The 20,000-nt window shown below is 46.6% G+C and overlaps 1 protein-coding gene across 1 annotated transcript in view; it reads left to right on the top strand.

Annotated features, from left to right (window-relative positions):
* The window catches only part of LOC310779386 (ephrin type-B receptor 4b-like), a gene marked incomplete at both ends in the record, with an annotated part of 77,218 nt that overhangs the window by 46,014 nt on the left and 11,204 nt on the right, over positions 1-20,000 (top strand). Inside the window, 7 exons of the mRNA XM_083639922.1 lie at positions 3,326-3,481; positions 8,599-8,732; positions 9,058-9,262; positions 13,776-14,072; positions 16,933-17,032; positions 18,396-18,457; positions 18,695-18,808. Of these exons, the coding sequence (XP_083496048.1) occupies positions 3,326-3,481; positions 8,599-8,732; positions 9,058-9,262; positions 13,776-14,072; positions 16,933-17,032; positions 18,396-18,457; positions 18,695-18,808 (1,068 nt within the window). The remainder of the gene's footprint in view (positions 1-3,325; positions 3,482-8,598; positions 8,733-9,057; positions 9,263-13,775; positions 14,073-16,932; positions 17,033-18,395; positions 18,458-18,694; positions 18,809-20,000) is intronic.

The raw sequence follows: 20,000 nt of genomic DNA on the forward strand, positions 1-20,000 counted from the left end.
TAACGTTAGTTACTTATATCAATACACAGTGTACTTAGCTATTGTATAACAGAAATAACTGTCATATTTGTTGGATTTACATTAAACTCAAGACCATTTATTTGCTTATGTTTATTTCAAATCCTGTAATATCTGTATGTTCAACTCAGTTCATGGAAATAATCAAAGCTCAAACAACAAAGGATTCTCTGACAGGAATCATTTCCATATTGTACCACCAACCCAGGCCAGTTGACTAAGTGCATAGTATCTTAAATATAAGGTGACTAAGAATGGCAACCATATTACAGTTTCGGCAACCAAAAGCTGATGCCTAGCGACTGCAGGGCTGCATGGGGGAGATGAGAGAGAGAGTCTGTGTGTGATTTATTAATATTGATTTAGGGTTTTAGGAATATAAGAAACATGTTTATTTTGGGGTGCATATTTTGCTGTTTGCTGTCCCTATTGTTTAAAATGTGGTTGCCACTGAGGCAACCACAGGCCTTTTTTTTTTATGGTTGCCAAGGGCAACTGGACAGCCGTTAATGTCAAGCACTGGTATCGGATCGGTACTCGGTATCGGCCGATACTGGCCCCCCACATATCGGTATCGATATCGGAGGCGAAAAACGCGGATCGGAGCATCCCTACTAGATACTCTTTTGCTAGATCGTGAACAGAAACAGTTCAAATGAAAGCTGCTTAAAAGTTACGCTGAAAAGAGATGTTTTTGGCCATTAAAGGGTAGCGTTAACCTGACCCGACCAGATGGTTTGTTACACAGAACCATCTTGAAACTGGTCCTTGGAAACCGGTTATAAAGGGGCAGGCACTTTCAAAAACATACTTGCCAGGTGATTGGATGAACCACCTGTTTATCACGGGCTAACTTCAACCACTTAGGACCGGCTCCTCCCTCCTCAGACGCCGATTGGTCCTGGTGGAGTTGAGTCAAACATCTGGCAGCGTGGAAAGATGGATTTGTCAGGGGATCCTGATGTCATGGATTCAGCTGCCTCGTAAGGTTAGGGTTGAGTAGGTTCTGTCATGGATCCACCTGCCTCGTAAGGTTAGGGTTGAGTAGGTTCTGTCATGGATCCACCTGCCTCGTAAGGTTAGGGTTGAGTAGGTTCTGTCATGGATCCACCTGCCTCGTAAGGTTAGGGTTGAGTAGGTTCTGTCATGGATTCACCTGCCTCGTAAGGTTAGGGTTGAGTAGGTTCTGTCATGGATTCAGCTGCCTCGTAAGGTTAGGGTCGAGTAGGTTCTGTCACGGATCCAGCTGCCTCGTAAGGTTAGGGTCGAGTAGGTTCTGTCACGGATTCAGCTGCCTCGTAAGGTTAGGGTCGAGTAGGTTCTGTCACGGATTCAGCTGCCTCGTAAGGTTAGGGTTGAGTAGGTTCTGTCATGGATTCAGCTGCCTCGTAAGGTTAGGGTCACGTTAAGTAGGTTCTGTCATGGATCCACCTGCCTCGTAAGGTTAGGGTTGAGTAGGTTCTGTCATGGATCCACCTGCCTCGTAAGGTTAGGGTTGAGTAGGTTCTGTCATGGATCCACCTGCCTCGTAAGGTTAGGGTTGAGTAGGTTCTGTCATGGATCCAGCTGCCTCGTAAGGTTAGGGTCGAGTAGGTTCTGTCACGGATCCAGCTGCCTCGTAAGGTTAGGGTCGAGTAGGTTCTGTCACGGATTCAGCTGCCTCGTAAGGTTAGGGTTGAGTAGGTTCTGTCATGGATTCAGCTGCCTCGTAAGGTTAGGGTCACGTTAAGTAGGTTCTGTCATGGATCCACCTGCCTCGTAAGGTTAGGGTTGAGTAGGTTCTGTCATGGATCCACCTGCCTCGTAAGGTTAGGGTCGAGTAGGTTCTGTCACGGATCCACCTGCCTCGTAAGGTTAGGGTTGAGTAGGTTCTGTCATGGATTCACCTGCCTCGTAAGGTTAGGGTTGAGTAGGTTCTGTCATGGATTCAGCTGCCTCGTAAGGTTAGGGTCGAGTAGGTTCTGTCACGGATCCAGCTGCCTCGTAAGGTTAGGGTCGAGTAGGTTCTGTCACGGATTCAGCTGCCTCGTAAGGTTAGGGTTGAGTAGGTTCTGTCATGGATCCAGCTGCCTCGTAAGGTTAGGGTCGAGTAGGTTCTGTCACGGATCCAGCTGCCTCGTAAGGTTAGGGTCGAGTAGGTTCTGTCACGGATCCAGCTGCCTCGTAAGGTTAGGGTCGAGTAGGTTCTGTCACGGATCCAGCTGCCTCGTAAGGTTAGGGTCGAGAAGGTCCTGTCAAATAAGAACGTTTTAGGGTGGTTTTACACTGGAACAGTGAGCCGTGCCCTGGTCCACTTGAAAAGGTGGTCTGGGGAACGCTTAATGCGTGCCCAGGCGCGGTACACTTGAGTGTGAACACAACTCTACCAAACCATGGAAGTGGACTGCTATTTCTTTACTTTGTGACAACCAGTTTATGCTATGGTTTGGAGTGGACTTTTATGACCTACAGAGGTAAACACATGAGTCTGTGTGTATTGTTTTTCCCTTAAGCTTTGACTTAAGCCTATAGAGTCTGCCCAGTAAGAAGTGGTCAATTAGTTTCCCATAGTTTAAGTACAGTAGAGATGATCTATGTTTGTAGGCCAACCCAGAAGTTAGCATTGCGCTGGGTTCCCTCATCTGGAAGTGTGATTTTTGTACGGGGATTTCAGTTAGATGTCTGAAATAAGGTTTGTGGTTAACACAAGTTTATGAAACTCAGACCTTTGTGTTCAGCAAGATAACCTTCACAAATGAATACCGCTTTTATAATTTTTTAAGCGTAAATGCGATCACAAAAAATGCCAGAAATCGCTTCAAGAATAAAAAAAAAGGCCATAGCAAGCACTGTTTAGCATAGAAATGTTCCCCACCCTTCACAAAAGTGTTTGTATCTTTTGAAGAGAAAATGATAAATACATTGTGATTTCTGTTCTGTATTACCCACAACATGTTTGAAAGTACATATTCTCCTCTTTAACATGATCTATACACTTTTATTGTTTGATATTGTCTGACCACACAGCAAACAAGTATACACACCAATGTATCCTAGTGGTAGAATCTTAGAATTTAGCAGTCATAGCAATAGTTGGAGTAGTAGCCTAGTACTTTAAGTTCATCAAATGTTTTTCACGTTTGAGATTTGTTTTTGTTGTTTCTTTGTTTTATTAACTTTTAAAACCTTTCCTCAATTCAAGTCAGAGAAGCACAGAGTTCCATCCTGAAAGCCTTTCTGTCACCATGAACAAATTAGCCGCTGCTAATGCTAACGTTAATGCTAATGTTGATGCTAATGCTAATTCTCTCTCCCTCTCTCTTTCCAGCCTGTCGGTCGGGTTATTTTAAGGCGGGGTCAGGACCAGGTGGGTGTCGGCCATGTCCAGCCAATAGCAAGACTCAGATCCCAGGCTCCGCCTACTGCCCGTGTCTCCCTGGTTACCACCGAGCCGACTCCGACGCCCCCCACACCGCCTGCACTAGTAAGGCTCATTCTCTTTCTTTCTTTCTTTCTTTCTTTCTTTCTTTCTTTCTTTCTTTCTTTCTTTCTTTCTTTCTTTCTTTTATTCGTTCTTTTGATCAAGTTTTACGGATGTCCCCACATTTTCTCCCCAATTGTACTTGGCCAATCCCCCCTGCTGTCCCTGTCGTTGCTCCACCCCCTCTGCCGATCTGGGGAGAGTTGTAGACTAGCGCCTGCCCTCCTCTGATACATGTGCAGTCGTCAGCCACTTCTTTTCGCCCGACAGTGAGGAGTTTCACTGGCAAGACGTAACGCATGGGCCGATCACCGTATTCTCCCCAGTTCCCCTCCCAACGAACAGGTGCCCCGCCTGACCAGAGGAGGTGCTAGTGCAGTGACCAGGATTAATAACCCATTGGCTTCCCACCCGCAGACACGGCCAATTGTGTCTGTAGGAACGTCTGACCAAGCCGGAGTCAACACAGGGGCTCAAGCCTGGACCCTGGTGTTGGTAGGCAGGTAGTCTGACTGGGGGGAAGCAGCATGGTGGACTTAGCTCTCTCATTGGTGCCGACCATTTCAGTCGGTGCCGGATGGAAATCCCATTCCGCTCCCTGCAAGCTCTGCAATTGGCTCCGACCCGCTCTGACTGCGGCTGCGACCATATTTGGATTTCCTTTCCACGCCCCCCCCATGTCAAATCTGTATGCCTCTGCTGCTGTACGTGTTGAATCTGCCGAGCTCAAATGCCTGCGTTGAAACAATAACAACAGCAGTGCTAGTCGCTAGCTCGTTGCTACACGCTCAAAACGATTGATGTGGATTATGCAATGAAGCAGCCTACATGGTACGTTCGGTGGCTTTTTCCCCTCTAGTCCACAATAGAAAGCGTTACCAGCCAGACTCTCCCAGCCCCTTTGCTGGCTATTACGTGGTTTTACGTCTGGCTCGTACGTGGTTTTACATATGGCTCTTATGTGGTTTTACATCTGGCTTGGACGTAGTTTTACGTATGGCTCTTACGTGGTTTCATGTCTGGCTCTTGCGTGGTTTTACGTCTGGCTCGGATGTGGTTTTACGTCTGGCTCTTACGTGGTTTTAGGTCAGGCTGTTACACCCAAAACACACACAGACCTTACACACACAACACAGGGCCGGAGTCCCACCAAACTAGATTATCAGTCTGATCTGATTATCAGACAGCGGCCTGATAATCAAGTTATTTCAAAATCTCTTTATACTTTCAATCTCTCTCTCTCTCTCTCTCTCTCTCTCGCTCTCTTTCTCTCTCAAACACACACACACACACACACACACACACACTGAAACCCACTCTATTATGATCTTGGCTAACAAAATGCCCCGCCCCTTTAAGTGCAGGGCCCGCCCATTTAACAGCGTTGCCCCAGGGAATGGCAATTAGGCCAAATTAATAGGCTCATTACCTCTTTGTCTGTGCGTGCGTGCGTCTGTGTGCGTGCGATTTTAGGGTTACACAGATAAAAAAAGAGGGGGTCCACACACACACACACACACACAGACACACACAACTGAAACCCAAAACCTGTGCTTGTGTGTGTGTATGTGGGGGGGGGACGGTTGGGAGCGGAGCGGAAACATCTTATCTATCAAGTCCTCCATCAATCACTCAGCCAAACACACGCACGCACGCACGCACGCACACACACACGACACACACACACACACACACACACACACACACACACACACTCACTCACTCACTCACTCCTTGTGTTCAACAAAGAAGCTTCAAGACTCAAATACGAGTTTGGCCTATTTTTCACTCTGGTCCTCTATTGGCCCATTTTCACCGCAGGTATTAGCGTGGCCCCGCCCACAGCCCCGCCCACAGCCCCCGCCCGGCTCCGCTCGCTTTTTTCTATCATTCCACCCGTCAAAAAGCTCTGTTGAGGTTCCAAGAGCTACGTGGACCCGGTCAGGCAGAATGGTGTTTACTGTGTCTACTGTCAATGCTGGACACCAGTTTAGTGGCACTTTTGTCTTGCTGCCTTCAGCTCTGGTGAAATAAAATCCATCTCCTTGCTCAGCCTTATTGGTTTTCAATTGTTTTGAGAGAGAAAAAGTCCGCTCCTCGGGAAGCCCTTGTAGTGGCGCATGTATGTAAATAACAACAAATTGATATCCACTCTCCTGGCCGATGGTCTCATTTGCCCATGTAGGTCATATAGAGGCACCAGTATTTCATAACCAGTTTAAAAGTTCCGTGTATGGATTAATTTGGACGTTATAGCCTCCTAGTATGGTCACAGTGATTACTGACGGCACCAAAGTCAGGCAGGCTAAAGTCACGTCCTCTCCTGCATTCAACATACAACCAAGGGATTTCAGCCGCCATTCATTTTCCATCTACATTTTGTAAAAATGTCCATGTGTTCATTTAAAGCAGGGGTGGCCAAACTACGGCCCGCGGGCCAACTGCGGCCCGCTGCCCGTTTTTAAGTGGCCCGCCATTCATTTAGCAAAAAAAAAAAAAAAAAGGTTTTCCGTTTTCTGTTTTAAAGTTTAAAACGAAAACGGGGAAAAAACGGAAAAACAAAAAAGAAAGTAAAAGAAACGGAAAAACAAAAAAACGGATTCCCCCATTTAATTTTTTCAATTTAAAATGAATGTTTAATACTAATGTTATGTTAAATTATCTCTGTCTTAACCTGTTGGCGCAGGAAAACAAAATTTGAAAACATACATAAATACCCATTGTAATAGGTGAGCACATCAATTTATTTAGGTAGAAATAAAAATTTTGATGGCACAAGGGTTTTCTGGTCACATTTTTTTGCCGCGAAAACTGCCGCGCTTAATATTGTTTTGGCCCGCGACTCCTTATATTTTTCTGTATGCGGCGCACAACCCAAAAAAGTTTGGCCACCCCTGATTTAAAGTTATACAAATGAAGGGCGGGGGGCAGATATGTGGTCGCTATGACGACCAGTTGTGGGCGGAGGCAAGTAAACTTGCGGTGGAAGTCGACGGCAAAGCAGGTCGAGATGAGTAAGGCCAAGTAAGAGTAGAGCCGTACTGTGCTGTTATATGTGGTGGAAATGAGCCATATGTCTTTATCTGTCTCCACTCTCTCTCTCTCTCTCTCTCTCTCTCTCTCTCTCTGTTATCCCTGTTGAATTTGGTGGTGTTTCAACACATCACTCTTTTATGTTATTATGTTACGGTATTATACAACTATTATACAAACAAGCAATGTATTCCAGCTAGGGGTGGGAATCACCAGATGCCCACGATACGATACTAAAACGATACTTGAGTCACGATTAGGGATGTTCATCAATTATCGAAAATCGATAATTGATCGTTAAGGATTGGAATCGATCCTGTGGCATTTGGATCGATTTTTTAATAAAAAAAAAAAAAAAAAAAAAAAAAAAATTGGGACTAGGTTTGGGTGGAATTCGTTCCTCCTCGCCCCACTCCATTGCACAGCCGGCTAACGTGAGGTGGAGCTTCATATAGTCTCTAGTTTTCTGGCTGGGCACGGGCCTTTGTGCCAACAAAACTGTTTTAAACATGGGAAATTCACACCGGCATGCGCCGGGGACAGCAATATTGAAAATTTTCTAAGTATTAATATTATCGATAATCGATAATTGATCGTTAATTTTCACCGATTATCGATTTTGGAAAATTTTCAAAATGAACATCCCTAGTCACGATACGATAGTATTACGATATTGTAGGGGTGTCACGATACACTCAGTTCACGATACGATACGTATCACGATACTGGGTTCACGATAACGATACGATACGATACGATTTTAACAATATTTTTTTAAACTTGAATAATGACAATATATGACTGGAAAAGTAGTATTTTATTTGAAATGCACAAATACAAAACATGCTGTTGTGGGAAATTGTTATTACAATAACAACTAGAAAAAACATGAGATTGGAGATAAGGCTTATCTTGAAATAGAATGAGTTACACCGTCACTTAGATTTACTTTGAACTAAAAGGTTTCTCAGCAGTATAAATTCTCATTATGCATCTTCAGTTTTTCTTCAAACTCAAACAACAAGACTTGCATCTTCAGTTTTTCCTGTCAAGTAAACAGTTTTGCCAGAAACTCAATTGAATGGTTTCTCTCCTGTATAACTTCTCATGTGTCTCTTCAGAGACTTGTTCAACTGAACTACTTTCCACACATTGAACTTCAACAAACAAAGACGTTTCTTAGTCTATTTTTTGAAAATTTTTTTTTTTTTTTTTTTTTTGCGATATGATATTTCATCTCAACGATACATATCGTGACGTTTTACTATCGCGAAATTTCGTGGGACGATATATTGTGACACCCCTACGATATTGCGATATGCTAGTATTGCGATATATTGAATATTGCGATATTTCGATAACTCCTTTTCCTACCTTTTCCTTGACCTCACCGGAAGTAAAACATGCAGTGTTGCTTTGTTTTGTTTTGTTTTTGCCCCACACGTAGGTTACATTATTAAGCTTCTCTGGACTCAATACAGCACTGCAGGCGCGGACTGCAACATTGGGCGCTTCGGGCAGATGCCCGGTGGCCTGGCATGGCATGGCTTGCAAAAAAAAAAAAAAATTGATATCGATACTTGGCATCCAAATATCGATACAACATCGTCAGGCAAAATATCGTGATACTATGGTGTATCGATTTTTCCTCCCACCCCTAATTGCAGCTATCTGTATCACTCTGCTTCACAGCTGTTCTAATGTAATGTTGATTGTTGTGTGGCATGTGCACAGCGTTTTTCTCTGCACAGTAGCGACAAGCTAGCATAGCTATCTTGCAGTCTGGACTGCCTCAGGCCCCCTCTCGGCACCCCGCTCCTTGGTGACCCAGACCAACGACATGTTGTTTCTCTCTGCCCACCTCCAGCGCCCCGCACTGTGGTGACCCCTCGGTGCCTCACTCTGGGGTGACCCAGATCAACGACATGTTGTTTCTCTGCCCCACTCAGGCCCCCCCTCGGTGCCTCACTCTGGGGTGACCCAGATCAACGACATGTTGTTTCTCTGTCCCACTCAGGCCCCCCCTCGGTGCCTCACTCTGGGGTGACCCACATCAATGACATGTTGTTTCTCTCTGCCTTCCTCAGGCCCCCCCTCGGCGCCCCGCTCCGTGGTGACCCAGATCAACGACACCACGGTGACTCTGGAGTGGAGCGAACCTTTGGACCGAGGAGGGAGGAGCGACCTGACCTACAGCCTGCTCTGCTCCCACTGCACCAAGGTCAGCCAGATGAGTCAGACCACTTAGAAAAGTTAGACCAGTCAGACCAGTGATACCAGTTAGACCAGTTAGACCAGTTAGACCAGTTAGACCAGTTAGACCAGCCACCGCAGTTAGAGCAGTCAGACCAGTAAGACCAGTCAGACTACTCAGATGAGTTCGACAAGTTAGAACAGTTAGACCAGTTAGACCAGTCAGACCAGTGAGACCAGTTAGAGCAGTCAGACCAGGTAGACTAGTCAGATGAGTTCGACAAGTTAGAACAGGATATGAATAAGAAAACATCATCAGCATATAAAGTGATTCTTCGTTACGTTTCCAGCAGGGTGTGGTGACTTCTTGTTTGCCGTGTGATGAGGGCGTGTTATACCGGCCGGCGCAGCGTGGCCTGACACAGCGCCGCGTCGTCATCTGGGGCCTGCGACCGCACACCAGCTACACACTCACCGTCCAATCACTGAACGGCGTCTCCGCTCTCAGCCAATCAGAGCCTGCCACGGAGAGAGTCAACGTCACCACCAGCAGAGATGGTACACACACACATTTGTTCGTTCTATGGTCCTCTCTGTTCTCTGGTCCTCTCTGTTCTCTCTGTTCTCTGTTCTCTGGTCCTCTCTGTTCTCTGGTCCTCTCTGTTCTCTGGTCCTCTCTGTTCTCTGGCCCTCTCTGTTCTCTGGTCCTCTCTGTTCTCTGGTCCTCTCTGTTCTCTGTTCTCTCTGTTCTCTGTTCTCTCTGTTCTCTGGTCCTCTCTGTTCTCTGTTCTCTCTGTTCTCTGGTCCTCTCTGTTCTCTGGTCCTCTCTGTTCTCTGGCCCTCTCTGTTCTCTGTTCTCTCTGTTCTCTGGTCCTCTTTGTTCTCTGTTCTCTCTGTTCTCTGGTCCTCTTTGTTCTCTGGCCCTCCCTGTTCTCTGGTCCCCTCTGTTCTCTCTGTTCTCTGGACCTCTCTGTTCTCTGGTCCTCTCTGTTCTCTGGTCCTCCCTGTTCTCTGTTCTCTCTGTTCTCTGGTCCTCTCTGTTCTCTGTTCTCTCTGTTCTCTGGCCCTCTCTGTTCTCTGGTCCTCTCTGTTCTCTGTTCTCTCTGTTCTCTGGTCCTCTCTGTTCTCTGTTCTCTCTGTTCTCTGGTCCTCTCTGTTCTCTGTTCTCTCTGTTCTCTGGTCCTCTCTGTTCTCTGGTCCTCTCTGTTCTCTGGCCCTCTCTGTTCTCTGTTCTCTCTGTTCTCTGGTCCTCTTTGTTCTCTGGCCCTCCCTGTTCTCTGGTCCTCTCTGTTCTCTGGTCCCCTCTGTTCTCTGGTCCTCTCTGTTCTCTGGTCCTCTCTGTTGTCTCTGTTCTCTGGTCCTCTCTGTTCTCTAGTCCTCTCTGTTCTCTCTGTTCTCTGGTCCTCTCTGTTCTCTGGTCCTCTCTGTTCTCCCTGTTCTCTGGTCCTCTCTGTTCTCTGGTTCTCTCTGTTCTCTCTGTTCTCTGGTCCTCTGTTCTCTGGTCCTCTGTTCTCTGGTCCTCTGTTCTCTGGTCCTCTGTTCTCTGGTCCTCTGTTCTCTGGTCCTCTTTTCTCTGGTCCTCTCTGTTCTCTGGTCCTCTTTTCTCTGGTCCTCTCTGTTCTCTGGTCCTCTCTGTTCTCCCTGTTCTCTGGTCCTCTCTGTTCTCTGGTCCTCCCTGTTCTCTGGTCCTCTGTTCTCTGGTCCTCTGTTCTCTGGTCCTCTCTGTTCTCTGGTCCTCTCTGTTCTCTGGTCCTCCCTGTTCTCTGGTCCTCTGTTCTCTGGTCCTCTGTTCTCTGGTCCTCCCTGTTCTCTGGTCCTCTCTGTTCTCTCTGTTCTCTGCAGTAAATCACAACAAGGTTTCAATTAAAACCTCCAACAGAAAAACAACACTGTGTTCCATCCAGATCAGAGCCTGACTCAGCCAACGTCTCAACACCACTCATGACTCAAACCTCAGTCATGACGGAAAATAACACAACAAAGCCGCTGGCTGTGTGTGTGTGTGTGTGTGTGTGTGTGTGTGTGTGTGTGTGTGCGTGTGTGCATGCGTGCGTGTGTGTGCGTGTGTGTGTAGATGTGTGTATCTGTGCGCGCGCACCAATACTCCAGATGTTGTGGTTAATTAAGAATCCAGAGAAGTGTTTGTTCTAGAGGTAGCCTGCACCTTTGACTCCAGCCTAGAGGAAGCCTTTATGGCCAAGCTCATTAAATAGCAGTCACTCCTAAACACCATCTCAGAGCTGCTTATAGCAGCAGACAGCTTGTCTCCATATTTGGCAGCCTATAGGACTCACTGTTGAGCCCATGGCACACCGATCAAACATTCTACACTAAACACAGATGTTGGTGTGGTGTGCCATGGCTGCCTGTCCTTGTTTGGAGATGTTTGGAGACGTTTGGTCAGATTCCACACGTTCACTCGTTTGCCCGTGTTTAGCCCATGGCACACCGATCAAACATTATCCAACGCCGGTTGTTGGATACTGTTTGTTTGGTGTGCCATGGGCTTAAGAGTAGGGCTGGGTTAAAAAAAATCGATTCTCTGATTCTAAATCGATTTTTATTTTAATCCTTTGATATCGATTCATATGTCCAGATATCGATTTTTTTAAATAATTTATATATATATATACAGTATATATATATTATAAACATAGGCTATAATATTATAGGCTGTGTGTGGTAGTTGAAACATAGTTTCAAGTTGACGTCTATTTATGATTGTAGTTGAAACAAAAACATAAATACTGTAGGCTACATAAATGGAAATGTTTGATCATTAACTCATTGAATGCCAATGACGACAGCTGTCGTCAATTCAAATACTGACGTAGAGTGCCAAAGACGACGATTGTCGTCAATTGCGTTTTTTGACGGTGGGACGTGGATCAATCCCTGATACATCTCTGGTACAACTATTGTAGCTATTGGAGGTCTATAACCTATTTTACAGAACCCTTAGGTGGCGACAGTGCTCTCCACATAACAGAAAGGCAAGGAAAAAACAAAGAAGAAGTCGTTATGGAAACGGAAATCGCATCGCATCCGTATGCATCGATATGCTGAAGCACGTTACTGCAGCTGTGCCTGCAGCAGCCAATCTGCTCCCACAATTGAGCCGCTCCGTGTCGGTTGCGACAGCACATCCGCACATCCACACCGTGGAGTTGTTATTATTCTCAACTGGAAGCATCGTTGCCGGTGACAAACACACGCGGGACGCTGTAAAAAAACTGGATGTTGCGCACCCTTCACTGTGCGCACAGCAAACTCAGCAGAGAGCCACCACAGACAGGAGGAGGAGTGTGCAGTTGAGGCGAGGCGAGGCGAGGCGAGGCGGGGCGGGGGGGGGGGGGCGGGGGGGGGGCACGCAGAGCAGCACGCAACACCCAGACAGACCCAGGCAGCAGGACAGGATTGACAAACGCAAGCCAGAATATCCGATGCCCACCAGCAGCAAATCAAGACCAGCAAGAAGCTGCAACCAGCAGCGCACGCAGGGGCCAGCGCTGCTGGTTGTAGCTAAAAATATTATTCTGCCAAACAAAATTCCCTGGCCTAAACTGTTTTATTGAAGGAAATTATTTTTGAGGTGTGACTACATTAGAAAAGATTAGCTTCAGAGTCAGTGATGTGCTTGAAATGTTTAATTTCACAAAAGGCCAATTATCTCAGCTTCTAGAAAAAAATTGCTGTTTTTGGATGAATCAAGCTATCTTCTCCGGCTCATAACTAAAGAACGGAAAATGGGATCAATAAACTTTTTTTGCAGATGATAGAATAGAGTCTCATCGTTCTTTGTGCGTGTTCAGTGTTTACATAGTAATATCACACAATATTCTGTGGGCCTCGAGAAATCACTGAAAACGCTCTGAAACTCTGGCACTGGGAGCGTCCGTTCTCCAAAAGTGGCTGGCACTCAATGAGTTAATATCTACTTTTAGAAATTATATAGGCTGAAATCAAATCACTGTGCATAATTGTGAAAGTGTCTTTATTGACAGATGAAAAGGCTGTTATTTACCCTTTGTCACCACCTGGTGAGTAAATATATGTGTAACTAAAACTGATTAAAATTGATAACCGGTCTGCAACTTTTTTGCCCCCATGTATCTACCGGTCCTTGGTGCAAAAAAGGTTGGGAACCCCTGTGTTACATAACTGGACAGTCATGTAATTCAGGTTACAGCTCAAAAAACATGTTTTAGTATCACTAACCAAATCGATATTGAAATTAATCGAATCGGAATCGAATCGAATGGAATCGGGATTAATCGATTCGGAACCTTGTGAATCGGAATCGAATCGATTCTTGAAATTTGAACCAATACCCAGCCCTACTTAAGAGGGCTGGTGGTCAGAGGGCTTTAACAGCTTGGGATGCCAGCAACTGTGCTGTCTCTGCTGTCACTGACCGCCGCCATACGTCTATGGAGTAGCAGCGTCTCCGCCATACGTCTATGGAGTAGCAGCGTCTCCGCCATACGTCTATGGAGTAGCAGCGTCTCCGCCATACGTCTATGGCGGAGACGCTGCTACTCCTACTACCCCTGACAACTGAATAGGCTACTGTGTCCAGTCTAGTTGCACTGGAATATCCCAGTTGGGTGACCGAGAGTTGACCGTGTTCCAGTAAAATAGCAACCGGCGAGGGTTAGCTCTAGCCAGGCTAGCAATTATTAGCAAATAGCAACGACAGTTTATAACAACACATTTTGTGGTATTTTGCACATACAAACAATTTAGCAACATGTCCACAGATAGACGTTAGACAATGCTGTGTGTACGACTGATTTAATCAGACAGAAGTGCCAATAAACAGTATTTACTACAACTTTCACTACGGTTGAAGCGCAGAGCGGCCATCTTGGATTTTGAGGTGTATCGCGCCATGAGTTACAAAAGGGTGGATTCACCTGTTCTATGACACCTTCAGTACTTGTGTCTTTGTACCGTTTTCATCTATGTGGATATAAATAAATTGTTAAAATGTGTGTGTGTGTGTGTGTGTGTGTGTGTGTGTGTGTGTGTGTGTGTGTGTGTGTGTGTGTGCGTGCGTGCGTGTGCGCAGTTCCTGCTCCAGTGTCCGGTCTGAGGAAAATGGCGGCGTCAGAGAGCAGTCTGTCTTTAGAGTGGAACGTCCCTTTAATCCAAAACCACGTCAACATCCTGGATTACCAGCTCCGCTACTCTCCCAAGGAGGGCGCCGATGCAGGCCAGTGGCAGTACGTGACGTGCAGCTCTTCTTCGGTGGTGCTGTCTGGGCTCCGGCGTGCGTCCAGGTACCAGGTGCAGGTCCGAGCACGCTCCAATGCCGGCGCTGGATCCTTCAGCCCTGCCCACAGCTTCAACACCCTGCCTGACCCAGGTGAGAGAGAGACACTGAGACAGACACAGAGAGAGAGAGAGAGAGAGAGAGACACTGATATACTTCGATATGCAGACTGGAGGGGAGGCGGGGATCGAACCACCGACCTCTTTCATCCAAAGCGATTAGTGGACTGTTTACTTGCGTTTACCCTCCACTGTCTATGCCCCTGCTGCCAATGTAATATCTCATAGTAAAGCTTGCTTTATACTCACCATGCCGTGAAGGGCGCGGGGGTGGAGCGAGGGCCGCAAGCGTCAAATGACGTCAATGTGTTGGGCGTGGTTGGGCGCTACCTCCGTAGGGCGCCCACCGTGTACCTGAAGATTTTTCTCACAGCACGACCTCCGCACGGCTTCTCTCCAAACATGGCCGCTTTCGAGTCACTGAACCCTGAACACTGAGCTGTGTTTTCACCACATTTCTTGACCCATGTGGTAGGCTAAACTTTGATTTGCAACTGTTTGTTTTTAGTCATTTCACCAAGTAAATGTGTTGTGTTGAGAGCATGGTTGAGAGAGATTAAAAGCAGCACAGAGTAGGCTAACAGGGCTGAGAACTAAAACGGCTTTCAGTAAAAAGTTTGGTGATTCATTCATGTGCTGATGTGCGGTCGTTTGAGAGTGAAAGCGCACTCAGTACTGCACATAATAGCGTTTCATTGCGACTTTTTCACGGGCTGTTCTCACTATTACCATTGTACAATACATGCTGATCACTTGGCTGATCACTTCTGAGTATAAAAGCGTCTGCCCCAGCGCGAGGTCCGCACGGTGACTCGCGGAGCTCCACCTCGCGGAGCGTTGCTCGAGTATAATGAGCGCTTTATGTGACCTTTGAGCAGATGTGTCCTTGGTGATATCTGGTATAACAGGAAAGGGGAAAGTTGACAGAGGTTCTGCCAGTAGAGCGAAAAAAGGGGCAGGACTTTGAAAGGCCAATTGCAGAAGAGTACAATTACCGTAAATTCCGGACTATAAGCCGCGGCTTTTTTCCCGTTTTTTGGCCTTTTTTGGCCCCTGCGGCTTATATAACGGTGCGGCTTATCTATGGATTTTTTCCAAAAAAAAAAAAAAAATCTCTCTTTTTTAGCACTCTTTCTAACTATAAATCCACTTCTGTTTTAATTTCCTCTCTTGCCCTCTTTTAACAACATAACATAACATAACATAACACAACACAGGTAAGCAGAAAGAAAAAGACGAAGCAATCACGCCATGAATGAGGAAATGACTCACCTGCTGGAGGCTGGAGATACACGGCTTGGGCTAAACTTTTACTCCGTGAAACACTATCGATTAAGTCCGACATCGCTCAGAGGTTTGAGCAGCTTGAAAACAAGTTTGAAAACGTGCAGAAGTCCATCCACTCACTCACTAAAGAAAATAATGCAACCGTGAAGAGTTTCTAATGCGGAAAAGCGCATCAGCGCACTGGAGGACAAAAACAACACAGTGAGTCCGAAAGTGGATAAAATGCAAAAACATCGAAACGCTGCACACGCAGGTTGATGACTTAATCAGCAGGAGTAAAAGAAATAACATTCGCCTGATCAATGTAAAAGAGGGAGCTGAGATTGGTGACATGGACGCTTTCGTGGCAAAATCCTGTGTTACATCCTGGACCTGAAGGAAGGCGAGAAACCACCAGAGGTGGACAGGGCACACCGGGCGCCTCGGCCACGTCCAGACCCCGGCCTGCCACCGAGGGCCATCTTCATCTGCCTACTCCGCTGGCCCGACCGTCAACTCATCCTCCAGGCTGCGGGGAAGAAGCCCCTCACCTGGGAGGGTACGCGCTTTTTCGTCCGGCAGGACCTCTCCGCGTTGGTGCAACAGAAACGCGCAACATACAACAGCATCATCGAAAAGGTTAAAGTCAATGGATATCGCTTTGGCGTACTGTACCCAGCGAGACTCGTCATAACCATTGATGGACAGCGGCGGAACAAGAGCTCAAAGTGAAACTGCCGAATATCTTTTGAGTTGGACTGGTCAATAGTACTGTGAGTAACTAAAATAAAAAAATAAAAAACGGAATTCTCTCTTCTTTAGCACTCTTTCTAACTATAAATCCACTTCTGTTTTAATTTCCTCTCTTGCCCTCTTTTCACCACACCGCGGACACTGTGTGCACTGTAAAAAAAACAAAAAATACCATTAAAACACCCGCGGCTTATAGTCCGGTGCGGCTTATATAAGAAAAAAATAGTCACCTTTGAAGGTGCGGCTTATAGACCGGTGCGCCTTATAGTCCGGAATTTACGGTAATTAACAAGAGACAATTATCCATAGCCCACGGTCCATGTTGTGGCTAGATGGGGTGCAATAACGGACGGAGTAAAGCAAAATCTCTGCAATTGTTATTCCATTCAATTTGTGTTCCTTCAGTGTCATTACGAAGTGTGAACAACAACGTGGGGCCGAAATGACTGCAGCTAGCTCAGTCAAAGAGTATTGAGGGCGAGAACCAAAACTATTGCAGCGCTGCTGCCCTTTTTGGCCTGGAAATGCCATGACAGCCAATCAGAGGGGGTCTCCTTCAGGCCAAAAATGGGCTGTGCTTTGATTTTGCTATGGAACAACACCAGCCTTCCGTTCTCATCAATGTAAGTTCTTTGGCTCAGTGTTTTACATGATGTAGTTTCATCCCGTTTTCATCCCGCAAATGTGCGAAATGTGCGTTAACACATTCAATATAAGCCACTTGTTTATTTACCTGTATGTAGTGTAGCTGTCCGACCGCTGCGGCCAACACGCCTCCGTGTGAAAGGGAAGCCCTCTTTCCCGGGAATCACCGATAGCGGCGTTGGATTCGGGGTGGGCATGCTCGTTTATGTGTTTGTTTGTTTCTCTTCTAGACTCTGAGGGTCACTCCCAGCTGATGGTGACGGGCGTCCTGGTTGCCATGGGGATTCTGCTGCTCATTGCCGTGGCAATAGTCGCTGCGTACTGTTACCGGTCAGTTCGTCTTTATCCACACTTTCTCTCCACTGTTTCATTTATTCTCTGTTTACCTGTCATGACAATACGGAGAGAGAGAGAGAGAGAGAGCGAGTGTGTGTGTGTGTGTGTGTGTGTGTGTGTGTGTGTGTGTGTGTGTGTGTGTGTGTGTGTGTGTGTGTGTGTGCGTGCGTGCGTGCGTGCGTGCGTGCGTGCACGTGCGTGCGTGCGTGTGTGCGTGTGAACCTGAGGTCAGGGTCCCATTGTTCTGCCAAGGGGCAAGCAAGGAGGGAGTATCCTGCACACACACACACACACACACACACACAGGGTGGGATACCTAAACTATTTTAAGGCAGCGAACACGACACTCAGAGAAGAGAGAGAGAGAGAGAGAGAGAGAGAGAGAGAGAGAGAGAGAGAGTGTGTGTGTGTGTGTGTGTGTGTGTGTGTGTGTGTGTGTGTGTGTGTGTGTGTGTGTGTGTTTGTCCCTTGAGAAATAAGGAATTCTTCAGCTGGTTGAGGGGTGGGCAACTATTTTTCATGGGGGGCCGCATGAGAAACCCAGATTGTTGCCGGGGGCCGAACAAATATTGTCATGCCGTAACCCATGGATGGGCAACTTTGATGATAGAGAGGGCCACAAAAAAATGTCCTCGCTAGTCGCTACCAGGTTTTGCTGAGGGCCGAAACGGGGCCAGCGCGAAAAATTTGGAGCATTTGAAGCCACGTTTAGACAACAACAGTTGTGATGTCATTATTCAGTCTTAACCACCAATATTTGATCCTTTTCTCACTCACTCCTATGTCACCACCTGCTCTCAGGGCTTAAAATTACCTTTTTTGACCACCTGCCAATATGGCTGCTAGATTTTAAAGTTACCAGCCACTAGCCTAAATGTTTTTCTTGAAATAAACCAGAATATGAGTGGGTTAATTTAAGCATAAGTATCAGTAAGTGGCCCGGGATTCTCAAAGCCTGTGTTGAGGGGATACAGCATACTATCGCCTGTGTCACAATATATCGTATCGCATCGCCAAGTATCACAACATTTTATTATATCAATTGTCAGGTGCATGCAACATTTATGACATGATGAGTTTTGACAGTGCTGGTTAGTCTGTCTGTTTGACAATCCAGATTTGCTCCAATAATTCTCCAGGACACACTTATCTAATGAGTTTATGGTCTCAATCACTAGCTTCAAGTCTTCTTCAATACAGAACGAAGTTCATTTAGTCAACTCTCTCTCTATCTCTCTCTGTCTCTGTCTCTCTGTCTCTCTCTGTCTCTCTGTCTCTCTCTGTCTCTCTGTCTCGCTCTATCTCTCCCTCTCTGGCTCTCTCTGTCTCTCTCTGTCTCTCTCTCATCAATCAGCAGGAGGAGGAAAGCGAGGGATGCCGAGTCAAGTGACAAGAGCGGACACTACCTGATGGGACAGAGTGAGTTCTCACCACTTCCTGCTCCCCAGCCAATCACAGTTAGAGATTTAGTTTCGGCCAATCAGACGGCTGACTACAGGAGGAGGGAGGAGCCAATAGAGAGATAACATAACTGCAGGGTCCTGAGTCGCACAGTTGATGGAGATGATGCTGATGCTGTTGCCATGGTGATGATGCTGATATGCTGTTGACGTGGTGATGACGCTGACTCTGTTGCTATGGTTCCCGTCTCCGTAGCGATGAAGGTGTACATCGACCCATTCACGTACGAGGACCCCAACGAGGCGGTCAGAGAGTTCGCCAAGGAGATTGACGCCTCCTTCGTCAAGATCGAGGAGGTGATAGGAGCAGGTAACCTGTCTGTCTGTCTGTCCGTCTGTCTGTCTGTCTGACTGACTACCTCTAGCCCTTTTCAGATATGCAGTGAACACAATTGTCCGTTGTGAGGATCTGAACCACCCAAGCTCATAGTACCATCATGTCCGTGTGGCTCACAGAGCAGCTCATGTTTGAAAACTACAGCTTCATGTCCAGAGCGAGTCAGTGGGCGTGTTGAGTGTTATTAGCTCACAAGGCAACGATTTGTTGCACTTTTGAGAACGAGCATGTGTGTCTGTGCTGCTTGCCTGCAGTGTGTCTGCAGAGAGAGAGAGAGAGAGAGAAAGAGCGAGAGAGAGAGATCTCCCCACCAACCCCTAAGATAGCCCCGGGCTAACTTAGCCCCTTTTCACAGGCGCATTTGTTAACCCAGGTTAACCTAAACCCAGGACGATGCGATTCACACTGCAGTTCTACTAACCCTGGCTTAGTGGCCATTGGAGCATGTGACTAATGTTTACATTCTAGTTAGCTTAGCCCTGTCTCTGGATCCATTTCACCCTGGCAACTTTTAGCCCCGCGTTTAGACGAAAAGTCAGGGTTAACCCTGAAAAGTCGGGGTTAAATTCGGGGGTTAGCCCACTTTGGAATGTTCCAGGATTGTGTGAAAGCTTTCTTAGCCTAAAGCCCCTTTTAGACTGGCCAAAAATCCCACTAATATCCACAAACTAGTGGCATTTGCTTGAGCCTAAATGTTTCCAAGCCGCGCCGTTTAGCCGATAGAGCGACCCTGCATGTTAGGTGGGTTTTATGCGATGGCTCTGCACGCCCCGGAGATCAATCTTGGCGGTGGTCCAACCCGTGATTTTCCAACCTTGCTTCTCGTCCTCCTGAGTTGCCGCCCCTTTTCCAGTGTGAGTCAGTAGGAATTCAGTGATTCCCACAGGCTGAAATTCGACTTTGTTAACACTTAATTACTTTACATTGACCGAATATGGTGAGAGAAAAACCCCACACAGCTCAGCCAGCCCCAGGCGATTAGACTGCGTCAAGTCAGCCAGAATGTAAGTAGGTCGTCCGCTTTAGCTCTTTCAAAATAAAGCCCTCGTTGTAACGTTCACATTTTGAGTAATGCTTTACAGGCACAGTTTCACTATGATGTCATCTTAACATCAAAATGAATATTTTGATACAATGTTTGCTGCTAGATTTGTTGAAACACCTT

Source organism: Poromitra crassiceps (assembly GCF_964638095.1).
Source record: "Poromitra crassiceps genome assembly, chromosome: 7".
NCBI classification, from domain to species: domain Eukaryota; kingdom Metazoa; phylum Chordata; class Actinopteri; order Beryciformes; family Melamphaidae; genus Poromitra; species Poromitra crassiceps.